Source organism: Opisthorchis viverrini (genome assembly GCF_000715545.1).
Source record: "Opisthorchis viverrini unplaced genomic scaffold opera_v5_28, whole genome shotgun sequence".
NCBI classification, from domain to species: domain Eukaryota; kingdom Metazoa; phylum Platyhelminthes; class Trematoda; order Opisthorchiida; family Opisthorchiidae; genus Opisthorchis; species Opisthorchis viverrini.
This window is the reverse complement of record NW_008751684.1, coordinates 410,761-422,908: the sequence shown is the minus strand read 5'-3', so window position 1 is coordinate 422,908 and position 12,148 is coordinate 410,761. Positions and strand designations below refer to the sequence as shown.

General features: G+C 43.8%; 1 protein-coding gene across 1 annotated transcript in view; it reads right to left on the bottom strand.

Moving 5' to 3' along the window:
- Positions 1-12,148, bottom strand: part of T265_02319 (hypothetical protein) — a gene marked incomplete at both ends in the record, with an annotated part of 47,159 nt that overhangs the window by 28,914 nt on the left and 6,097 nt on the right. Inside the window, 6 exons of the mRNA XM_009166533.1 lie at positions 341-682; positions 2,379-2,495; positions 5,613-5,758; positions 8,580-8,747; positions 8,785-9,085; positions 10,991-11,144. Of these exons, the coding sequence (XP_009164797.1) occupies positions 341-682; positions 2,379-2,495; positions 5,613-5,758; positions 8,580-8,747; positions 8,785-9,085; positions 10,991-11,144 (1,228 nt within the window). The remainder of the gene's footprint in view (positions 1-340; positions 683-2,378; positions 2,496-5,612; positions 5,759-8,579; positions 8,748-8,784; positions 9,086-10,990; positions 11,145-12,148) is intronic.

Here is a 12,148-nt window from a genome sequence, read left to right as displayed (position 1 = left end):
TGATACCTTCCGGTTGAGTCGAGTGCTTCTGTGTTGAAGACATCCTCTGTATGACACCAAGCACTCTACAGACTACCTGATAGCCCCAGCTCTGTAACTGCTGGTTACGGCAAAACGAAGAACAAGCTGTCTAGTATGCAGTAAAGAAAAATATCAACCTTGGATGACTCATAGACACACTTGTGAAAACTCAGGATCGGCTTCCAATTGCAAATTGACAGGCAGTACGGAAATGTGACAAGGTTGTTCATCGCATACCAGAAAAAGCTGATAAACTGAACGAATCGCGGGACAAGATCAAGGGGGGATTAGGTAGCATATATTGTTGTCTTCCACGTACCTTTAGACATGGAGTACATGTGCAGCTCACCGATACGGTTTGACATGAAGAATTAGTTTGAACTTTAAAGGAGTCTGTCGAGGTCTGCGTCCCTACTTCTACGTGTGACCGTATTCGGTCACCGGATAGCAAGGGGGAAGAAATGGATGATATATGGGTATGATTCACTAGACGAGCTTCCAGTTGTTCATTACGGGACTGTAATGAAGCAACCTGAATTTGTAATTGTTGAAGTGACCGATCTGTTGGAAGCACGGTGGTGTCTTTTGAAGGAGATTTCAAAGGACAGCCAACCTCAGATAGTGAATGCAGTCGTTCCAGTTCGGAATCACGCAGTTCGATCTGACAAGAATAAAACAAAATGAAGGTGAAGTTTATAAGTGGGAAAGCGGGAAGAATGTCGAGAGCAGGGTACTGTGACTCGAAGTCGATGGAAACACACCTTATCCAGATATACACATTCAGATTACCAGGGTCATAATCCGATAGTAAAATTAACTTCCAGGTCAGCACTTGATGAACCTGCCCAACCAGAATGGAAATATGATGGATACATTGAGCGACGACCACTTGAAATACCCTAAAACTGCAGCATACCACCAGGATTCAAAGCCACAAACGGTGAGCTGACTCAATAAACACCTATGTAAATAAACTGCAGTGTACCCTACTTGGACGGCAAGCAGTAAGGGATATGAAGTTGAATCAGGCTGGCCAGTATCACGTGCATTCCGGTACTGGAAAGAGTTTCACACGGCTTAGTCGTGTCCGCCTCTATTGTAAAGTAAACGTTCCGCGCGTTCCACTATAGATGGTAAAATACTTTCATTTGACATAAACTTGATTAACATTTTTATTTACCACCAGGTGAAGTTGTTCAAAACAGTGAGTGTTCTGTTGTTTCCCAAGATATCATCCATTCTGAAGTATGACCCAACAAATCTCCATACTATAAATCAGATGGTGCTCAGTCTTTTTGAAAATATTCGAGTCGAATTTGGCCCGGAACTCCTATGATCTAACAAACATACCTGGCTACGTGTTTCAAATGGAAAATTTGTCGAAAGATTTGAGAACATTCACCGGTTAATACCCGGTCTACCATGAGGATTCGACTTGAATTGGTTAGTATCGAGTATCCGACTAAAGCTTATGCAACTTGTCTGATTACTTAGTCGTCTTAGGAGCCCGAATTGTTGGCATTTAAGTAAAAAAAAATGCATTTTAGAGAACAATAAAACGATGAAAATAATAAACAATCAGTTATAACACCGATTCGGTACCTAGCTGCCATGCCAACAAAAGGAAGCATGAGGGGTGAGATATTGTCGGGTTGCCCAAGCAGTTCTGATACCGGGGCTGGGTTCTAAACACGGACATCTCGGTGAGTAAGTCGTCGCCTTGACGACCGAGCTATCTGGAGCTCGGAAAGGGTAGCGATTTCTCCAGTGCTTCGAGTGGTAACCACTGCGAGTTTCTGATTCCCATGAATCCGAGTACGATTACACTATGTCCTCAATTGAAGGGCAGATTTCTGAGTATGCAGAAGGCACGTGAACATTAACTGACCAAGGGCAGGAGTCGCGAGAAAAACAAACGACAGCACCCTCGAAATCCAGGTTCAGCGAACTTGAGCTTATGAAATTAGAACCATAGAAGAGACAGAGTGCCAGAGACACAGCGCCAATGTATGATTTGGAACGTTCGAAAAGTGTAACAGCATCAATGCAGCCATCGAATCAAACTTTGTCAGACAAACATGCTGGGATATTAAAGGTTACAACAAACAACGAGCAAGCGACTGCTATGTACGTCAGAATAAGAGTATGACCCCAGAAGTGACCAATACCAAGCTCGGTCGACATCCTGCTAGTGTTAACGACAAACAGGTAAACCTCGTCTAGGTTTGGGCAACCCAGTATTATCTGAGTGTGAGTGTTCTCTCAAGGTTTTGCGGCACGTTTGTGAAGAAAAGGTACAACCGGCTGAACAACCAATAAACGAAGAGGTGAAAGGAGTTCCAAAACAAACCACATACCTGGCGCTGAAGATTCTCAACATTATTTTCGCTGAGTTCTAGTTCTTTTTCTAGTCGAGCTAGGTGATTTTCAAGATCTTCACATCGTTTAGAAGCCAAATCCAGCAGGTCCAGTGTCTGTCAAGTGATTGTGTATGATGAAATGAACACTATAAGCTATTTCAGTCCATAATAAAGTTCCAGAAGCGGTTTCACGTAAGTTTAGGGTGGGAAATGTGAGAAACGATAAATCGCTTGTCCATGACAATGTGTGCACAAGACCATAAACCGGTTAGTTGTAAGAGGCACACAGTGCACCACATTTGGAACAAGACCGAAAGCACTCAATGGCAAAACAGAATCAATAAAGTAATGTCAGGTGTGTGGACCTATATACTCAGTTGCAAATTGAGACGATGTTAATGACAGTCTTAGCTGAGACCCACTTCAAGTAGTGCCCTTTTGTAGGCAGTGTGAAATTCATTTTGCAAACAACCTGAGTGGAATACAGGTATGATGGTGCCGCTTGAACACCTTCCAAAATTAGCCAATAAGTGCGACGGAACTTGCGGAATCTGATTCTACGTGACACACTGAAGTGTTTAGTAAACTAGAATTTCCAACTGAAAAATTGCCACGGCTCATTACGGCGGATTTCAAGGTGTATGTGCATCTAAGATACACCAAAAAATCGAAACCATTAACTTTAGGTTCTTCATGGACAGGCGGAAAGATTTTCTGGATCTGTTTTATATCGGAGTCACAGCTGGAGGTAAATTACAGAGAACAATACCGAATGAGTAAGGCACGTGCCTAAAGAAAGGTATTGCCATAATAGAAAAAGTTATGATTTCCATACATTCCAGCTCAACGAACTCGCGGATGTCATCATAATACCATTTATATCAAGTGATAATGAACAAAGAAGCAAGATGTTGAAAGGGTACTCGGGATGGAACACAAGATTGTACAGCGAACGTTTGTTAACTAATGTTGCGGTCACCTCGAGGAGCCATTTTTTGGAACAAAATAACACATCTGTCTAACTGCAAAGAAATACAAAACATCCAGATATACTTCGATGGAAGACCTCGCTAGAAATTAAGTTTATGGTATCCACACAGTAATTAGTTCGGCTCTTTAAACTCGATCTATACCTGCAGTTGATTTCCTAGTGAGAAAACAATCCACACAAATGCTGGTGGTTACCGCTTTATTTAACATTTGGCCGGCCAGTTCCAAGTTAATCACGTCCAGCTGCCGGGCCAGTTGTGAGAAAACAATTAAAACTAAAGGTCAGGGTGTTTATGATTGCGATCCGCTTCGGATTTTTCGATGCTTCGGATAATAGCATATTTCAAGATTCGATTATAAGGTAGGATGTCTTTGACCCTGAGATAATGCACACAATATATCTAGCGAACCATTAGTGGTCGAATCGTTTATCGGGCTTCAAAATTTTCGTTTCATGAATAGGGTTGGCATCATCATTGAATTGTTGTGAAGCGGAGCAGATGGAAGCGTTGGTGGCCGTGAGGTGAGTACTTCTGGAATGGGGATCACGATCAGCTGTAATAGCCGCGTACTCGTCGTACAGTGGTTGTAGCCGCCGCAGTTTCGTTCACCGATGATTGGGGGGTAGGTAGCTGCGCATTGCAGGCAGGAGATGATAAATTGGTGCATAAATCCAGCACTGTCAGTGGGCTGTCAAGTGAGGATTGGGAAGGGAGCTATGCATTGAAGGCAATAGCTTGGATGCACGAGCACCATTGAGGGCGTGACTGGGCCATGTCAGACAATGTTTCTAACCATTGATGTGGACCGTCTCGGGATCCCCATCCAGGGAGACGGCAATGACCTATTATGATATACTGGTTCCGCCAGCCATCATACCGGTTGCATTCTTTGATCGGGCACTAATTGGACCGCGTCCAGGCGATCTTTGAACTAAGAGAGTTCGAAGTTCTATGTCCGAAAACCCACCTTCCGTGTTTAGTACCCCATGTATCAGTCTTCATGAGTTCCAAACTGAAACAGTGAGTTTCATGTGTAGAAATCAAAGAAAGTGAATCCCATTTTCGTACAACCGTCTTATGTTCATTGATCCGTGTGGATTTGCCCAAGATAATGTAGTTGTATTCATTGTACACGGCCCGGTCTCGGAAAAACGATTGACAGGTCAGGAAAAGCTGCAGGATGAAGCCAAGAAGGTCAAAGGGTACGAACCGAGGTGACAGGTTCAAAAGACCACGAAAAATCACATGAGCGCAAAATATTACCAATGAGATTGTCTGCAGAAGCAAACTGCTATAGTTGAACATCAGGCCTGTTCAGAAGCTCGTATATAAACTCGCGCATACCATTAATAAATGCACAGCCTTCAGCGCACGTCCCCGCTCCGCTTTAAAGCAAAGCACTAACGACGCCACCTTGAGTGATGAAACTTTTGCAACAAAATTGCCAACCTCAGCGAGCGATTCGATCACAAGCCGAATAACTTCTAAAGTGAACAATTTGCGCCAGGACAGGAGGACCATTATTGAAATGAGTCATGTGAGTGTGCATTCTACCAAATCCTGCAACCACCAACACCTGAAAAAAAGTGTCCAGCACGTCTCAAGCGTCTGTGGCGCTTCCTGACTGGGATGTCCTGACTGGCGGGCCAATCGATCGACACAACCAACCTATGTTACTGGGTTGTCGTTCGAGGCTTTTCGTTGACATCACTCAAGTGCAAACATGTTCACTTGTTCAGACGCAACAATTCAGATGAGTCCAGCATGCGCCGATAGAGTAGTGGTAACACGCTCGCCTCGCGTATTAGACGTGCGGAGTTCAAACACCGGTAAAAACACTGGATACGCACTGCTGATGAGCTCTAATAAGAGCGAAACTCGGGTCCAGTGTTTACCCTCCCCTTGGTGTGGATTCACAGAGAATGATTGCGCCAGAACATGAGGACCGTTGTTCATACAAGAGTCATGTGAGCATGCATTTTACTGGGGGGAAAAAGGAAACGAAGTAGTTCCTACATGAACCGCTGTGACCACCCGTTGTCCTACGGTTCGGCTTTAAGATGGCCCAACGCAACTGTTCAATACGTCTCTGTCTGAGATTGCAGAGAGCTTTCTGCAAAAACTATCTCCAAGCTCCTAAATCGTTCGCTTGCAATTCAGATAAGAGAAGCCGGTCGATACTTGTCCAAGAACTGAGAGACTATCGAACTGAAATCACTAAACGTGAAAAAGGTCTCACCTCAGGTTCATAGGAAAAATGCATTCTATCCCAGTACCGTGCAACGGAACAACAGTAATTCGGATCCGTTTTGCATCGTTCAGGTTGCGGGATGAGTGAATCAATCTCCATTCGTTGTTGACGGAAAGGGAGTTTCTTGTTGCCTGCTGAAAATAAAGCAAGTTTGGGGCATACATTATACCCATCAAAAGCCTAAGGTGGATTTTTGTGCCTATAGAGTCCAGTAGTAAGGGGTGACCACCTAGGTGTCCCAGACAGGGCAAAAAATTTATCCTTGAATAAAGTGCAGTCGATAGATATTCATCAAAGACCTGCTTGACTCAGCAGCACAAGTCGATTTCGATGAAACAGAAAGCAACGCGGCTTTCAAAGAAGTTCGAGGGCCTTCAGTAATCAGTGACGTAAAACTGTTATCTGATGGATGCATGTCAGCAGCATTCTAAGCCGAGTTCTAAATAAAACATGAACTCAGAATAAAAGCGGGAATCAGCTTCATCAGGAAAGCAAAACATGCTCCACAAGCAACCAAGAAAAGAACGAAGCTCTCCGAATCCGAAATCATGTCACACACGTACACACCGAGTAATCAGCCACAATCGGTATGTGGACGAAGCTACTCGACAGACTCAGTACCAATAGGTACACCGTCTGATCTGTTCAGATAAAAATAGGATATACACAAGTGACGTCCTTTAGGTACGTTCATTGTGTGCACCATTCAATCCGGTAAAGGACGGAGGTTAGATTATGTTGTCCAACGGTTTTCTCGACCAAATGTGCTTCCACCAACGGCTGTATGAACCCCAATGTGTTGTCAAGGTTCACTACAATGGCACAGTGGCATTTTATTGAGGCTTTCCGGAGATATCCAGTTACTTCTGCATATCAATAATATTTGTGCTTCAGTGAACCGATATCATGTTTGAGATTCATAATAAGCACGCAACTGTAAAACTAACAGAATTGACTTTCAAAGAAGTAACGTTCCGCTGAAAAAATACCTTATGTGCATGCGTCTGACCGCTTGAATGTTTTCAAGATCTGTTTCTCCAGTACGCATCCACTAGCAAAATTCCAAAACCCGACTCCTCTTTATTTGTGTAACATTGGTGTCAGTATCATCCAATGAAGGGCTTTGTCCACCTTGCCGGAATGACACAAGCAACTTTGGCTTGCCTGACAGTTGAGACTGTGAAAATCTGGATTGTATTGGACTAAAGGATACTAGATTTCCACAGATTTCCTGTATCGTAACATCGCGTCCTTTGGATTAGGTTGTGCCAAACGAAGTGAAACGAACCACGAGGGGTCATCAGTGAATTAAAAACACTATCCCAAAACACGTCATCACCATCGTCGTCAAAAGCAACACTGAAGGAGAACACACATGTATACCAACGGTGCGTCCTTAAGTCAAGTTCTGAGAAGACACTTCCTAACCCTTTTCTGTGCTCGCACTCACCATAAGAAAGAGCAGCCATCATTCCTTCATCACAGTTACTTTGTCCATTCAGTTTCATTTTGGTATCAACTAGCAGAAGTTCTGGACCGCACAGCATCGAAATGCCTAGTTCATATTTTTTCCAACAGTGTATGTTGGAAACTACGAGTTTATTTGTTATGATTACTTATTGTCCATTATGTTCTTGTGAAAAGTAGTACTCGCATCCCTGATTAGTATGAAGATGATACGCATTCATAATTTTTGCAGATGCAGTTATGAGACCCCTGTTCCCTATTTTCTACTTTGTAATAGATAGTACTAAAATCGGTTATACCTGATCGGCTTGGACCATAGACAGCTTCAAATGAAACGCCATACATAAACACACATGAATAGATTCTTTCGAGTCCCTAACTGACCATGAAATCGACTAAGTTCTCTCTGGTGCTGCATTTAAAAGCAGGATCTTCTACATCCACTGTAGAATAGATTTTCAATCCGCCTTTGATTGGGTCAAGGTTAATTAAGCAGAATGTGTACAACCGGTGATATCACAGTGATTCGATAGCTGGTCAGTGGATAAGCGCTCACGGCTGTGTGCGCAAGCCTGTTGTTCAAGAGTGAACCATAGTTGTTAATGCATGCCCATCGTTCTTCCGTATTGTGGTGCTGCTGTGTTCTAGACAGGACGGATGAAAATACGGATAACAGCAGGGGACTAGGGTATTACCTAATTTTGGTCAGGTGCCTGATGAGCTGTTCGCCAAGCTTGATAGTTCGCTTACAATCGTTTCTTCACCAATCGACGGAAGATCTTCAAAACTCCGACTAAGATATTCTTGCAGTCTGCGACAAGGAACCAGCATAAAGCACATGCTGGTGACCTGTGCCATCACGAAATTACTAAGCAGCCTATGTACGGTACCTTGAGGGACTTCCTACTGAAACTAAATGCTCTAGTATTCCCGTAATGAAACATCCATGAATATAGTGTCGGAATTAGCGTAGGCCATCAAGACGGGCCAAATCTAATCCCTTTCGCCACGGAATACACTTGTGCCCGGGCGTTCTATCCAAAGTTCACATTAAATCGGACGCAGAAGCTCAACATTATTAGTCCATCAAATTTTTATATGTTACAGTGAGAAATTGTTGCATTGTTCTCACCGAATTTTTCAACTGCGGTATTTACATTAGCCACGCTAATCCAGTCAACCTGTTCAAAACAGCTGACACCAGCTTCCATCCATTCCACCAATTATCCCACATGGAAATGCAAAACCGAACATTTCAAGTGCAAAACATCTGACCCAGTCGTTTTTTTCAGAACTCCCCAATCAGAATCGTCGTCGCAAGTTCTCCATTGAACTTCTAGTTCACAAAACACAGATGTGTGGAGACTATCATCTTAACAAAACTAAGCGAGGAAGTAAAACGCAACGTAATGCTTTGCGCAGGCTGAGGATATTATTTTGAATCATATGTAGCAGAAACTGAAAGTCGTCAAGATTAAAACACCTTACCTGGAGTGCAGACTACAGCTTTGGCATCTTTTTCTTGAAGCAGGAGTATCTGTTCCGTCATGCGTTTGGCATCCATTTCAAGGTTTCGAACTTTCTCTAAGCATTGGGTGCTGTACATTTTCGAATCCTCTCTCTGAGATTTAACACACTGGAATTCGAGCTTTAAATCTAGAACGACTACGTAGTTGACAAGGTAAAAATTTACCATGAATTTCCTTGTCTTGAGCTTGTTCTAACTGAAGCAATTTTTTGTGCAACTCGTTGTTCTGTCGGATTAGCCGTCCATTTTCGGCTTTGTAAGACGCAATGTACTCATCGAAATCCGAACGTAACTCTAGCTGGGATTCCAGCTCGGCGCTAGTCTGTTGAAAGCTATGTGTAACACGAAGCAGATCACAAAGCAATCGATCAACCAGTGCCAAGGAATCAACACTAAGCGGTTGGCTGTATCCAAGCTGATCAAGTCTGCTACGCAGCTGCGCGTACTTGTCTTGCGCAGTTTGGGTCTTCATTTATAGCAACTGAAGTATAACAAGAAGAAAGTGTGGCAGAAACCAATGGATGATACATGGTGAAATCAACCACATCGCCCCAAAACTGAACAATCCACCTGTTCAAATGTGATAATTCATGTGTACCTGGTGTTTGCTGCTGCAGTAGTGTTAACATGTTAGCCTCGGGAATCCAATGACTGGAAATCAACATCTGCAGGGCCAAGAATATGCCTTGATGATTAGAGCCGATACGAGGACAATTGGAGTCCACTGCTTCCCTCATTTGGTGGACTAACCGGAATACTCTCGCCAGAAAGGAACAGGTGTGATGAAACGAAAGTGATGTGACTGCGAATTCTGCAATCCCACAGCCACCTACAAACCATCAGAGAATAAAAGGCGCCAGTTTTTCACTCCGGATCATGGCTCTCAGAGATCCATTAACAACAGAGTAAGCTGATGCATTAGATTGAATATTTTTTCTGTTTAAAGTTCTCGAAACACTCACTAGAAGTTTTAACCGACTTCAATCGCCATCTGGCTTCTCAAAAATCAGTGTAATAATCTATGAGTGGAGATGTTCTACAAACCTTGTCCCATCAAAGACGCCTGAACTTTTCTCCTTTTCATACCATTTGACCATGAAAATAAAAGCAAATTCATTTTGCATTTTCTAAGGCAGCAGTTAAGGTGCGAACTTATTGACGGGAACATCCGTAGTACAGACCCAACCTCGGCATCTCACTTGCTCCTATCTAGGTCTGGGCGATTTGACAGTAACCGAGCAATGCGGTCCCTTCAAATGGCACGGCGGCTAGGTTCAAAAAGAATGTTACGGCTGAACGATTATTATTTATTGTTATTAACTGCCTGCTTTCCCGAGCCTAGACGGCAAAAGTCGAGATTCCGAGGTTGGATTCGAACCACGGATCCCTGATAAGTAACTTCGCTCTTTAATCACTGAGCTACCCTGAGCCTGAGCTACCACTCCTGTGAATTAGTGTCGAACTTCAGCATTCGAGACGTTGAGGTTTGAAAGCAGGTCGGCGCCGTCAAGTCTGAGTCTACTTACAAGAAAGTGCATTTTCTGACAGCCCCTGGGCGGACGCCTCTGGACACTAACTGGGTGGGTAGAGTCCGATCGTACTCAGCTATCCCCGAGTACCACACACTGCCGTAGAAGCATAAGAGAGGCCCCATGAAACTATTGTGCGGTTTTCCCATCGCCTTAATGCGTCAAGTCCCTCAGGACATAGCATAGTTTCGATTGAGCTTTCCAGTAGTTTATATCAAAGACCCATAACGTACATCCTATTGGACTGCTTCGCCAAGCCCACTGCAACCAGGACGGGCACCGAAATGTTTCTTTCGTTCTTTTTCTTCCTGTTTCTTCCCAAGGTTTCGTGAGGTTGGCAGGGTAAAAGCTGGCTGGCTAAATGTGTTACTATCTTCCAGAAGAAGGTGCGATTGTTTCCAAGAGAACGATTGGTGCTTGACTACAATAGGCAAGCTGGGTTGATGGCTAGTTGTTCCGTTGATTACGCAGTATTCACAGTATTCCATGATGTTTGCTCCTCACACCCAGTGTAAAAATCCATATTTTTATTTCATGCAAAATAAGAAAGCCCGTTCACTTAATCTGCAGCCAACTTTTATCTAGGAACCACAAGCCTCTCGAGACCATGTTAAAAGTCGGGAGGGTGTGGGACGCCTATCAGGTTAGTTCAAACCGAATAACAAAAATTAAAGTATTTAGGCCATGCAATGTTAGTTATCGGTTACCTACGGAATTTAGTGTTTTCGCACATGTCTGGATGTTTCGCCCCAAGTTTTGACAGGCACACATTATTCTTTTCCTTAGCTCAGTGATAGTAGCGAACATCCTTTTTAAAATGTAGTTAAGCTTCGTCGACATACCACACATGTGTCCAACAGTTTTACGCCTAACGTATAAAGGTAGGATATTAACGGTTGAAACTTCAAGCAAGAAACCCGAATCGAAGAATTCTGTTTGGGCATTATTTGTCCTACTGGATATTCAGGGAATGCAAAAAGTGGATCATCAGGTGACCTGAAGAATATGCCCTTACGCAAGCATCCGGATTAAGGAAACGATTTTCTATTAGAGGAAAGAAGTGATAACTTCAAACGCCCTTCGCGGTCACTCTGGCTGCTGGAAACTACCCCCTATCTGCACATACAATGCCCATCCAGAACCGTAAGCAAGGTAACTGGGCCATTCGTTATACTTGTCGGGATACCATCCACCGGGATGAGCGTTATTTTTTCGTGTTTACTTCGGAGTGAAAGAAACCTAAAGGTGTGCAGAATTTGACGCGGCAGAAGGAAACGAAGGATTTTACAAAACGTTTGGGTACCGATGGTGTTTCTGGCCTTCCAGAATGGGGTCCACATGACCTCCCTGTGCTTCGTTGAAGACACTGAACGATATAGTGGCTAGGCGGTGCCAGTGTTATTTATGCTGTAGGTTTCTATAAAGGTTGTATCACTGATTGTTGGAGGTGTATGCACCTCAGATGTTTGTGCGTCAGTGAAGCATAGTGTTTCCGTCAATAATGATGACGATGGTATGCCGTTCCAACGGAGAACCATGATTTCTGAACCTGTCACCACTGGGGATCACTTTTTCTATAGTGATTCTATAACATATGAACACGGTTCCAACTGGCTTCATTTCTTCGTCACGAAGACACTGGACCTTACCGTAGTGTGACGGTTTGCGCACCTCAGCGATCCATTGAGCTATACTGGAGAGTGTCTCGCGACACTCACAGTCTCTCATACCAGGTTGGTCAATGGTTAGAGGTCTGACGAACACGGTCTCCTGGCCCTCCAGGTTAGGGGTTGGAACATGTGGCGATTTGTTCCGTAGAAATGGTAATGCATTGCATTTCCCGCCAAACACCGCTGCCTTGCGGTTAGGCTTTTGAGCCAAAGGCTTTGGTTGAGGACCCTAATCGTCCTCCTGTCTAGGTGTGGGCGCCCTGGCAGTATCCCAGCCCACGTACAACCATGAATAGCACATACACAAATAAACTCATGCCACATCGGCCG